This window comes from Scomber scombrus, chromosome 10 (genome assembly GCF_963691925.1).
Source record: "Scomber scombrus chromosome 10, fScoSco1.1, whole genome shotgun sequence".
NCBI classification, from domain to species: Eukaryota; Metazoa; Chordata; class Actinopteri; order Scombriformes; family Scombridae; genus Scomber; species Scomber scombrus.
This window is the reverse complement of record NC_084979.1, coordinates 13,584,717-13,597,654: the sequence shown is the minus strand read 5'-3', so window position 1 is coordinate 13,597,654 and position 12,938 is coordinate 13,584,717. Positions and strand designations below refer to the sequence as shown.

At 40.3% G+C, this 12,938-nt stretch overlaps 1 protein-coding gene across 1 annotated transcript in view; it reads left to right on the top strand.

The window, feature by feature from the left end:
• clstn1 (calsyntenin 1) overlaps positions 1-12,938 on the top strand; it is a 34,788-nt gene that overhangs the window by 18,019 nt on the left and 3,831 nt on the right. The window contains exons 3-17 of the mRNA XM_062426893.1: positions 827-856; positions 2,359-2,554; positions 2,911-3,119; positions 3,708-3,857; positions 4,150-4,335; positions 4,491-4,739; positions 6,639-6,760; positions 6,908-7,070; positions 7,453-7,503; positions 8,543-8,700; positions 9,338-9,486; positions 10,507-10,751; positions 11,675-11,845; positions 11,982-12,127; positions 12,265-12,391. Coding sequence (XP_062282877.1) covers positions 827-856; positions 2,359-2,554; positions 2,911-3,119; positions 3,708-3,857; positions 4,150-4,335; positions 4,491-4,739; positions 6,639-6,760; positions 6,908-7,070; positions 7,453-7,503; positions 8,543-8,700; positions 9,338-9,486; positions 10,507-10,751; positions 11,675-11,845; positions 11,982-12,127; positions 12,265-12,391 — 2,352 coding nt within the window. The remainder of the gene's footprint in view (positions 1-826; positions 857-2,358; positions 2,555-2,910; positions 3,120-3,707; positions 3,858-4,149; positions 4,336-4,490; positions 4,740-6,638; positions 6,761-6,907; positions 7,071-7,452; positions 7,504-8,542; positions 8,701-9,337; positions 9,487-10,506; positions 10,752-11,674; positions 11,846-11,981; positions 12,128-12,264; positions 12,392-12,938) is intronic.

The following is a 12,938-nucleotide window of genomic DNA, read 5'->3' as shown; positions in this document are numbered from 1 at the left end:
AGGCCATAGAAGCCCAATTACAGACTCAAATGTGAATAGGTGAATGTTTGGCATTAGTGTTTTTAGAGAGATGTACTGTGGGACTAACTGTCTCCGAGTGCATATTTGTGTGGTGAGTTCAGTCAAGCTGATTGGATCTCAAATAGTTAAGCTCTTGCAAACTTGAAAATGAGCTCAGCGTTCATGGATGACTGTGCTCTAAAACAAGTGCACAGAGCAGCGAGCATTTATCCACCAATCTGGGTTATTTGATTCGTGTAGGAACATTAGACGAGGGAGAAAGAGAAGAAAACGTTCTTCTATCACGACAAGTACTGTTCCTGCAAATGGCTTCAACAGCTGCAGATGAATATACAGCATACTGACCTGTTAGTCTATTATACCAGATTATTATTTAATGAATCTGTTTAGTACCAGCAAGAAAAATGCAATCAGACTTAGTAAGCATGGTCATTTTATTAATTTGTACTCCTAAGATTTCATTATATTTTACATTTTCATTATCAAACAAATTAGTTTTTCAGAAAATATATGTGTGAAAATATATATTTTTTGAGAGGTAAGATGAAAGTTGAAATTTTGTTCTGTCACATTTTCTTTCTTTAAATTCATTAATAAAACTGCAAAAAAGGTATTTTCCTAAATGTTTTAACCCAACATTTTTTTTTCAAGTGGCAGATACATTTTTGCTTGTGAGAAAGTGAATTTGATCTTTTTCTGAAACGCGTAAAGCGAGCGTATGTCTCCTTCCTGTCCTCTGTGTTATCTCTGATCTTCTAACCCTTCTTTAACTGACTTGGGTTTATCTTTTCTCCCTTCCTTATAGAGAGTTTTGAGGTGACCCTCACTGAAGAAGGTGATCTTGGGCTCTTTCTTCTGCCTTGTGCTTAGTTGTTACTATTAACCCACTAACGCAAAAAAAAACAAACAGCATCCACACTTTTACACAGAAACTCTCGCCATGTACTGTAATCTCCCCATTTGCTTTTCTCGACTTTACGTCAGTTACAGCTGGATGAAAAGTGTGATGTGGGGCTGACTGTTCTTAGAAATATCTGCATGAGACATCCATTGCAGTTTGCAGACCCTAACAGTTTTTCAGCTATCACCAGGAAACAGAAAGCTGCTTAAAAACAGGAGTTCTCAGTCACTTTGCTGCCATTTTGTCCAATCCAATCCTTTCAATTTAAGAATGTGGAAGGGAAGCCAATTTTAAGATAATTTAATGATAAAGTAAAATCTAAAAGGCCACATAAGATGATTTTCACTTCATTTCAATTGGAGCAGACATTGACATTAGAAATGGTCTTTAAAGTGGATGAACTATCAGATCTGTGCAGGTACAGTGACTCCTGTGGACGTTTCTGACATTTATGTCTTCAAATGAAAGCTGCTGAGATTGTTAACTAATGCAAACTCTCTCCACTGCAGCAAAGTTTCTGTTGTTGCATCTTTGCCTCAGTGGATCTCTTGAGTTAATTCTCCACCACTAATCTCTACCATTAGCATGGCTGCAGTTCATTTGATGTGGATGTCAAGCAAGTTGATATTTCTAACCCCAGTTCTCATCCAGTAATTTTTGTTTTGAATACTGTTATTGTGCCGGTTTAGTTCTCTATGATTTCTATCTATGATTTTGATTCATTTTGCAGTAGTTTTGGGTAAAAAAAAAAGAGGCTAAATTACACAGGAAGACTTCTTTTAACAACCAAAAAAAAAAGAAAAAAGAATATTAGTGGTGTTTTCTATCTGAGACTTTTCTTTGTTCACAGACTGAATTGGTGCTGGATTACTGTATTGCAATGCTTTCTTTTACAAAGGATTTGACTTTTCTTTCTTTTCTTTATGTTAATTATTGTTTCTCCCATAAGATAGGCTGTAATTTTTATTCATTCCAGAGATAAACGATCTTCACTACAAACACTGCTCTCTATGTACTTACTTTTTGGGCTTGGTTTCATGGCTTTGATTTATAATATCTTAAGTACTCCTGTGAAATGCCTGTCCACATCTTTTCGGTTTCTGCCTGCATGACTGGATGCAATGTTTTCAAGTGGCTTGGAAAAGACACTCCGTCTTCTATATAATACTAAATGTCCCACACCCTTTCCCACCTCCCCCTCCCAAGACCTCACCCATATGACAGTGCTTTTGGGCTTCCTCCACAGACACCACCCACCCCAAACTACAACTCCCCGGCTCCCAAAACCTGTGGCTGATCTTTTTTGTTTTGTTTTGGTTTTTTTTGCGTGAATTTATGGTTTGGTTTTTAACATAATTTTTCGTTTGAAAAATGAAAGTTGCTACCTCTTGTCAGTTATTCAGAGCAAACTCTGTTGTGACTTTTGACGTGTTCAGGTGAGATTTGCGGCTTCAGGATCCATGGGCAGAATGTCCCCTTTGAGGCAGTGGTCCTGGACAAGTCCACTGGCGAGGGTGTCATCCGGACCAAGGACAAGCTGGATTGTGAGCTGCAGAAGGAGCACACCTTTACTATCCAAGCATATGACTGTGGAGAAGGTCCTGATGGTGCCAATATGAAGAAATCCCACAAGTGAGTCAACCTCTGCCATTGTAGGAGAGTTCTGGTCCTGATCTAAGACAGAGTTTCCCTGACTAGAGTCTGTCCTTGCTACGTCTCACTTTGCTATTTAAAGTACTGAAATTGTCTTCATGAGCTGTGTGTCACACTCTCTGCTGCTGACTGTGTTGGTAAATGGGCCAAACTACAATAAATGACTTCCTGTTGCACACACCTGTCCTTTCACCTCCAGCAGTATATTTGCTCACATGTCTGTCTCTGTTTTAGGATGACAATAGAATATTATGCTATGATTGAAATGTTTCTCTTGCTGCTGTTTGAACATTCCCAGCTGATAAATTGTCCTTCGTTGAATTTGTCCCTATCAGGGCCACTGTCCACATCCAGGTGAACGACATCAATGAGTATTCACCAGTGTTCAAGGAGAAGTCCTACAAAGCCACTGTTATCGAGGGAAAGAAGTATGACAGCATCCTGAAGGTGGAGGCAGTGGACGCCGACTGCTCTTTCCAGTTTAGCCAAATCTGCAACTACGAGATTGTCACCCCCGATGTGCCCTTCACCGTCGACAAAGATGGTAAGGACCGTCACCAAGCAGCCTGGTCTTAGGACTGGAAAAAGCTGCATTGGACGCCTAATAGGCACAATTTTATTGACACATATCATATTGTCCATTGATCCATGAAAACAACTGTGCTGCAAGTCATTTAGCATTCACCGCAGCTTGTTGCTGTGCGAGACAATTACAGCCCCTGTGAAATGTCATCCAAGTTGTTCAGCCACTTCGTTTCTCATAAAGAAAATTAAAGATCCTGTAAAAAAGATATCATTTATCCAGGTTCAGCTGATATGGTGCCTGGCCGTGGTAAAAAGGAAATATGGATGGGATGATAATGTGAGGACAATCAGTGTGAGGATATATAATGTTGCTGGACCATGACAGCTAATTAGTGTTTCAGCAGGAAATATGAAAAGAACCTGAGATAGGAACTCCAATCAGACTCTGTATACACAATACTTTGCTAATGAGTTTTGCATCTCAAGGACAAAGATGGAAGTCAAAATATTACCATGTAGCCCTGAGAGATGTCATTCAAAAATATTACGCTCTTACTTAAGTTTGATAGATTGACAATTTCCTTTGTTTTTTTCGTGCTCTGCTCAGGCTTCATCAAGAACACAGAGAAACTGAGCTACGGCAAAGAGCGCATGTACAAGCTGACTGTGACCGCCTACGACTGTGGGAAGAACCGCGCCTCTGAGGACGTCCTGGTCAAGATCAGTGTCAAGCCAACCTGCAAACCCAGCTGGCAAGGTATCAAAGCTCTCCTCTAATCGCTGCAGCTCACCAGGCGTCACTGTTTAGGTGTGTCTGTGTGTTGAACAAAAGCAATCCCCCAATGTAAAGTCCACACAGACTGCCATTGTCAAAACGGTTATTTAACTCCTTTAAGCCATAAGGCCTTTCATTACATTTGAATGCACTGAAGTGCTTCTTAATGAGTAATTACTATTGACAGGCCCTGTACTGACTGCTCGGCTGTTATCGGTACTGTGCTGAAGGACGTCTTTTCATTCTTCCATCTCTCTTGCCTCCTCTCTTTCAGGCTTCAATAAGAGGATTGAATACGAACCTGGCACAGGCAGTCTGGCCCTCTTTCCCAGCATGCACTTGGAGACCTGTGATGAGCCAATCACCTCCATCCGAGCCAGTATTGAACTGGAGACCAACCATATTGGAAAGGGATGCGACCGTGACACCTACTCTGAGAAGTCCCTGCACAAGCTTTGCGGTAAGTTACTGCAACAATACCTACAGTATTGGCAGAATTGTAATTTAATTAGTGGGCGACTCCACCGGAAACCCTTGTTGTTGGAATCAAAGGTCTTCCTTGATCAATTTAAGTGCCCAATCCAATCACTTTTGTCCTCATGGATTGTTTTTCAGGAGCCAGCTCCGGGACTGTGGAGCTCCTGCCAGCACCCAGCAGCTCTGCCAACTGGACAGTGGGGCTGCCCACTGATAATGGGCATGACAGCGACCAGGTGTTTGAGTTCAATGGCACCCAGGCCATCAAGGTTCCTGATGGCATGGTGAGCACCAGCCTGAAGGACCCCTTCACCATCTCTGTTTGGATGAGACACGGCCCCGGGGCCCATGAGAAGGAAACTATCCTCTGCAACTCGGATAAGACAGGTAAGAAGAGAGGATAATCATTTCAAAGAGGAATAAATATTACAGCTGTACCTGGACTGTCAAACTGTAAAATCACACAATAAACATACATAATTAAAGGTATGATCCAAACGTAACCACAAGGGTAGCCAACCCACCAAAATATGGATATAAACCTGCTGTCAGTCCTGCTTTTATTGGTAGGTAACACAACTATGAAATGAAGTAACATCTATTTGTTGTTCATGTTTCATGTGTTGTTAAAGGGTTGTTTACATCAGGACAGTTTGTAAAACTCTGCTAAACAAAAGGCCTGTTTAGTTGAGAAACAAACTAAATTGTTGTTTCTTTATTTGTAAGTCAAATTCTGAACTTCAGTGTGAATATACTTATTTATACAGTCAAAGTGGGTAGTTGGACATTCATTTTAGTAAAAATGTATACATGAAAAATTTATAAAACCATTTAATACTATTACTTGTACAATACAAGTATTAATCATTGTTAAGATCAAACATGATTTCAGAAGCCTGTATTACATTAAAATATCTGTGTCTACTGAAATATACAGAACCTGCATTTAATTGTTCTGGCATGAAAGTGGTTTACTCATTATTGCTGCACATATGGTGACTGACAATATGCCTGTAATAAAAAACATTGTAACTTCAGGCTATAATCAGTTTGTGCTCAGCTGGCTGGCTCACACATGGCAGCACACTTCCTTTTATATTTTCTTTCTCACCTCTGCCGAGTGCTCACCGACCCCCTCCATTTTTGTCTGTAGTTGTAAATTTTGCCCGTGGTCTCAGGCTCCTTAATCTTATTGACTATAAAGTCTCGACCATGGCCAGTGAAGTCAGCTTCTGTCTCACTGCTTATATAAGAAGGATTACATCAGACGGCTGTGGCCTGGGCAGGAAGCTCCCAGACCCATGATCTCAGCACTATTCATGACCTCCATTCAGCACAGTGTCTGCTTCACAGAAACATGAACATCTCACGTTCTGGTCATTTGTCAGTCTCAAATTCTTAATACTGAAAATAAATATTAAAAATTAAAATAAATAATATAAATATGGACTTCAAATTTCTGGAGAACCAGCGTGACCACAGAAGGGTTGGAAAAATTCTGCTAATTATTAAATAAAGAAAATGTGTTGCATAGTGTAAGTGCCAACATAAAAAATCCAAAGTATCAGGGTTAAAATCAGGTTAGAGAAAGACGCAGCTTTTGTGGTCTGGCGATTGGATGATTACGTCACTGTTTTTTAAATTATCCAGACCGTCATCCTGATATTCTCCTCAGAAACACAACACATCATATTGTAGTTGGTTAATTGTAATAGAGTGGGTCTGTTTTTGGAAGGACTGAAAACCAGTTGGTTTTTGGTTGGTATATTTGGTGTGAAGATTACATGAGCAGATGAATCTTGACTTTTTAAAATTCTGTTGATTTTGCCTGACTCCTCCCAAGAAAATATGACTCCTTTATAAAAGAATAATTACTTTTTTGGGAGTTGGCTGAGGAACCTGTTTGTGAGAGCTTGTTAAGTCATGTTATAAATTATAAGAACAAGGGATGACCTAGATGAAATTGTCATTTGCTGATGAGAAATCACAGTAGTGGCAGTTATATATTTCAGAGAGGTTGTTTGTTTTTGAAATGTTAAGAACATCGCTAACAAGATCCTGCTTGCAGGTAACTTACTGCCCACATTCGTCATCACCTGTTAATATGAAAGTCACAAAAAGCCACACAAGATTTCAGAATTTTGTCCGTAATATGTTTAAGAATGCTAAAAAATGTTATCTTTTCAGTGGTGTAGGGGGGCAATTCATTAGAAATCGTCCCCACTTCTCCTTCAAATATTTTCAAAGTTAGAGTTTCATTCTCCTCTCTCATATTCTCCCCTGCAGAGATGAACAGACACCACTACTCGCTCTACGTGCACAACTGCAGGCTGATCGTTCTCCTCCGCCAGGATCCATCAGAGACTGAGAACTACAAACCAGCAGAGTTTCACTGGAAACTCGACCAGGTCAGCTTCTTCTACCACCAGATTTAAGCACACCAGAGTTTAGAGAATGGTGGCATGTTTTCAAACCAAGAGTATGTTTTAGAGTATGTGTCTACCTTTCACAGTGCTGATTTCACCATTTCATTCCTGCTGTTGTGTCCTTTACAGGTGTGTGACAAAGAGTGGCATCACTATGTGCTGAATGTGGAGTTCCCCACTGTGTCGATGTTTGTGGATGGGACCACCTTTGAGCCCTTCCTCGTTACCGAGGACTACCCACTGCACAACACAAAGATCGAAACTCAGCTCACCATTGGTGCCTGCTGGCAGGGTATGTTCTTACATTTTTTGAGAAATGCTGCAAAATCAGATTTAGCTTTCTTATATGACAAAATGCATTCATTTACAAGTGAGTCTGAAGTACAGATATAATTTAAAGAAAGATGTGAATCCCTTTTTAAGTTTAGTTCATTCTGCCTCTGTAACATTTGATTTTTTGTAATGCCTAAAAAATTAAATAACCGCTCTAATGCAACCTGATTATCTGTTATTTCTGTTTATTAGAGCTTTTAGATGTAGTGTGCATGTTAGTTTATGCAGTATTAATTCCCAAATGATGGACCGTGACCTCGTATGTAGCACCTGAATCTCTCCTGCAGATCCTCAACCTTCCCTTCTGTCTCCTCCTGCTCTCTTGTTTCTGTCCTCTACAGAAAACTCAGGACATGACAATGACACTGAGACAGTCTCTGAGCCCACCTCAGGTTGCTCAAGTCTTTCCCTTTACTCCTCAGATATATGTCCATGTGTCCACAATGTCTCACCATGCAACTGCATCCTCATGCCATTTCGACTAGAATGATTTTCATACATTCTAGCTGATATCTTCTTACTGTTTTGAGCATGATGCAGTATGGATAAGACCAGTGTGATATATATTTTTTTTAATGCTGCCTGATTTTCTTTTGCGTCCTCCTCATCCTCCATTCATACACTGTTCTCACTGCAGTAACTAGACAGCTGTTTTTCACCACAACCTCATACACAAACATAACAGAAATAGACACATAATGAGCACAAAACTCTGACTTGGCTGCAGTGTTTTGGCCGTACAGGCTCTTCTTTCAGAACATGACCTTAGGGTCAGAGGCAGTAGCTCCTCCATATCAGATAACAAAGCTACAGCAGCACACACATGCCGCCGAAACACTTTGTAACCTTGAGATGTGGAGATCCAGGTTTGTCTCTGACTCCTCAGACTTCTTCTCAGTAAGGATTAGTTGACACATGACACAGTTCTTTCACATGACAGTCAGCAGGATTGATGCACCTCGCAGAAATACTGAAATACCCTGTTTTATGGACATTTCAAGGTTCCAAACTTGTGATTATTTTTATGTAGTTTGAGGATTGTGCAATCCTCAAGATTGTAAAAATAAGGTGACTAAAGAGGATTCATTTCATTGCTATCTAAGATAATCCTTTCTTTGAGTTCCTTTTTTTCTGTTCATGCCATTTTTTCCACAGTAAGGCATGCAGCAGTCTACCCTGTCAATGCAGATGTTGCATGTGCTTAAGACGAGTATAACCTCATCCATCCATCTCCCCTCTGGGCCTCAGGCCTTGTAAGGGCACACACTAACTTGCATGAATGCCATTCACGCCGGCTTTGCACATTGAGACGACATGCTTGAATTATCAGCCCAGAAAGGGGGAAGTGTGTGTAAAGTACACTTAAGTAACTATTTTGTGTGTGTGTGTTTTACGGTTTTCCTCTCCTCATCTCTATTCTGGCGTACCCAGGCGGAAATGCTCGAATGGCTCAGTTTTTCCGGGGGAACCTGGCAGGGTTGATGATCCGCTCTGGCAAGCTGGAGAACAAGAAGGTGATCGACTGTTTGTACACCTGCAAGGAGGGCCTGGATGTGCAGCTGCCTGAGGAGGTAGCTTCAACTGTCAAGGTGAGGAGGGCATTGGGCTTCAAAGAGTTACATAAAACACACTCAACCTCAGTCAGTCTGGATCTGAGTATATTTGTGCATCAAGAAGACAGTCTAACTCAGTGGTTCCCAATGTTTTAGGCTCATGACCCTTTAAAGGGACACAAAGTCCACTCTCAGCTGTTTCTCACAGCGTGTGCAGTGTGAACAGAGCAGTGATTTGATCAGTTTGTAGACGTCAGAGTCAGGAATATCCAGTATTTTACAATAAAAAAAGGAGAGATAAACGAGAAATCAGAAACAATTAATTATTTTTCAATTCCATCTAGCAATTGCAGATTATTCCTGTAAACTCTTAGAAGGTCCCAACCCCAATCTTCGGAACCGCTGCTCTGAAATAGTATTAATAAATACAGTTATTAGGATCATATATATGAGCCAAAGATGGACCATTTTAGTTGTACACATATGGGTACAATGGCTTTGTATGTATAACACATATTAAATAACTCCAACAATGTACAGTATTTTGCTAACTTAGCATGTGTTTTATTCAATGTTTACTATCAGCCTGAGAAACATATTTCTGAGTGTAAGAAATAGCTTAAATGGCTTTAAGTGACAAATAATCAAATCTCACTGTGTTTTCTTCTCTCAGGTCGAGTTCAACCCCAACCAGTCCTCCCTCACTGTGGAAGGTGACGACATTGATGCCTTTGATAAGGTCATGCAGCACATCTCCTACTTGAACTCCCGCCAATTCCCGACCCCCGGCATCAGGCATCTTCGCATCTCCACCACTGTCAAGTAAGAAGCAGAAGCCGAGAACACTTCACCAGTTGTAATTATTTATTGTCAGTCAGCAACAGCTGAACATTTGTGAAACAGGTTCTTCCTGCCTAATAGACACTCTGAGAGTTCATGGTTCTACTTAAAATGTAAGGATGCTTTGTTGAGGTTGTTGAAGTAGAAGTCAAGAGTTTTACCCGATTTCCTTAAAAAAGACAATAAACTAATTATTTTGGGGTCAGAGGCAGAAGAGCTGTATGATTCTGTTTAGTTTTCTTGTTCTCTTTGAAGTTTACTTTTTTTTTTAACCGATGTATTCTAAGAATGAAATGTGAATAACAAATAAGCACTACATGTGTAGACAATGCATGATAAGAATGTATAAAGACTCTCAGGTCTGCTGAGCTTGCTTCCAGTTAAACATTTGGTCTTATTTACATACGCATTTGCATATTGCATGGACTGAGTAATTACAACAAATAACACATTTTCCCTGCACCCTCAGTTTCTGCTGTGAGAGTAACTGTCCAGCTACTGGTGCCATTACATCTAAATGAATGTAGAAGAAGCACTTACATAAGCATTTTATATGTGGAGTTACTGTTTGCAGACAGTCAAATGAAAAATGACCCCCCCTGCAAGCTTTTTCTCCACATCATTTACTACACCTATTTACAAGAAAAATTATATTTTCCTGGTTTTTAATGTTTATTTTACTTCCTGGAAAAGAGCAGATTGTATTTTAGTAGTTCCAACACATTAAACCAGTTGGTGCTCACATAAAAATGCACACAATAAATCCTGAATACAGTTTAATATAATTTATCCTCTTGTCTGTCAGACAAATTTGGCAGTTCACCACAGAATAACTTTTTTCCCCTATCACTTTGCCTCAACAGAACATACAAAATTAGATGATTGAAATTGAACACATTGAAAATTTCCACTTGTGTCTTTTAAAAGCAAAAGAGGAAAACAGCAACTACATGAGAAACTGATAAAAGGATTCCAGGTATTCAAAATTAAGTATTTCCACAGATGCTTCAATGAGGAGTCCTGTGTAACCGTCCCGGATGCTGAAGGTTACGTGATGGTGCTGCAGCCGGAAGAGCCAAAGATCAGCCTGAGCGGAATTGACCACTTTGCCCGCAGCGCTGCCGAATTCGAGAGCCAGGAAGGTGTGACGCTGTTCCCCGAGCTGCGCATTGTGAGCACCATCACCCGAGAAGTGGAGGCCGACACCGAGTCTGAAGCTGCTGAGGGAGCTGATGATGACCCCACAGGTAAGAGAAATGCACATCAGACCCCTACATAACCCCGGGTAATGCTATAGGGAATTAGTAGATAAAGCTATCCTATTTTTCAGTGGATTATTGTTAGTATTCACATAACAGCCAACTCATCCTCTGAGTTGTACACATTAATATTCTACTATAACACTGCCACATGTGTTATCTTAGTCTTTTGTCACCTGAAGCAGTATGATAGAGTGATGCTTCATGTGTTGCCTCGCCTTAGAAACTGAACAGATCCGTAAGAACAGCAAATGTGCATTTGATAGCTGTGTTGATATACAGTAGCTGTGGAGAATTACGCCTGCGGGCCAAAAGGATTGGATAGACAGAGCGGGAGGGAGTGAGGAGAGCGATAAGTTGTTTACTGCTTTATGGAGAGTGGGGGGTCAGTTGACTAGCCGTGCCATCTGTTAGGTTTCTATATACAGTATGAGCTAAGAGAAGGAGAGACAATAGACATGGCCTGAAGTTGACACAGATACAGGAAGATTTGATGCCCTGTGGTGAACAGCAGGACATATGGGACAAAAGAGCTTACAGAGATCAGTATCAGTTGTGTTCACCTAACCAACAAACAAGAGAAGTCAAAGTAGATGACTATGAATCGCCTAATAAGGCCTCCATAGAGGTGCAAACTGTATGTGTATGAAATATTATATAACATATAACACAGGCTGCTTTAGTGGAGCTATTAAAATGTTTTTGAATTAGTTTATGTGAGGCGTTTTTCATGTTTTACATATCTGTGCTTTAAAATGTACAAATTCAATAAAATAAAATAAAATGGTACTATACAGCTTTTTAACATGCAAAACATTTAAAACTTGCGTTAATGCTGTGTTGTAATCATACAATTAAATACATCCTTACAACTCTTCTTTATCAATCTCTTTTCAACATTGTTAATTCAGTTCAAGAAACAGTGGTGTCAGAGGAGATCATGCACAACCTGGACACATGTGAAGTGACCGTGGTGGGAGATGAACTTGACGGGGAGCATGAGGGCCTGGAGGTCGACATGTCCCAGCTGCAGCAACGTGCCCTGGAGATGAGCTCTTCTAACCTCGGCCTCGTCATCACCGGTACAGACCACTGAGCTGGATTAAATTCTTTAAAATCTGTGTAATGTGGAGTCTTTTCATGTAAACAAATTGTACACTTGCTGCTGATTGCTGCTTAAATTTCCTGTTGACACAAAATCCCCTCTGTATTTTCCAGGCGTGAACACCATGGCCAACTATGAGCAGGTCTTGCATCTTATCCATTACAAGAACTGGCACACAGAGGCTCTCTTTGACAGGAAATTCAAACTGGTCTGCTCTGAACTCAACGGTCGCTACATCAGCAATGACTTCAAGGTCGAGGTATGACTGAGCATTTGTCAGTGATGTCAAATAACGGTGATGCATGTAATCCCCTGGTGTTACTGAGGCATTCTTGTGTCATGTGTACATCAAGATTTTATAACAGTTCACTTGTGTATGGTTTTTATTTTCTCTAGGTGAATGTTATCCACACAGCCAATCCCATGGAGCATGTTAACAATGCCATGGTGCAGCCCAACTTCATCAACCCTATCCATCACGCCTCTGTGGATCTGTCTGGTCACAATCTGGTCAACGCTCACCAGGCCTCAGGTACTGTAACATGGGAATCTGACATCTGAATCATTAGTCTTCAAGTACAACACAGAATATTATATTCTTTGTCCTTTGCATTATACAAATGTAGTAGCAAATTAACAGTCCAATAATTTGTTATTTTATTTAGTTTTATTCATAGACGAACAAACATCCTCGGAACCAAAACAACACAGACAGCGTCTATGTAGAAATGATACAATGATCTCAGATAAATGTTTCCTTTTATACTGATAATTTTGCTGACCATCGTGGGAAAATGGGAAATCCCCTTTGCCCAAGTAAATTTCAACCAATCAGATTCCTTCCAAAACAACTTTTCTTGGCATCGATCTCATAATGCTCCTTTCGTTCAAAACTCCAGTCGCAGGTGCATGAGTGCACGAGTTTTTTCAGAAGGTGGCCTTGAAACTTCAGTGTTTCATACAGGGTTACTTCAGTTCAGTTTCTTCTATACAAGTGTGTCCTCAGTTCATTGACTGATGCCCACTTACTTTGAGTTATATACTATCTCAATTACAATACTGTTTCGTGA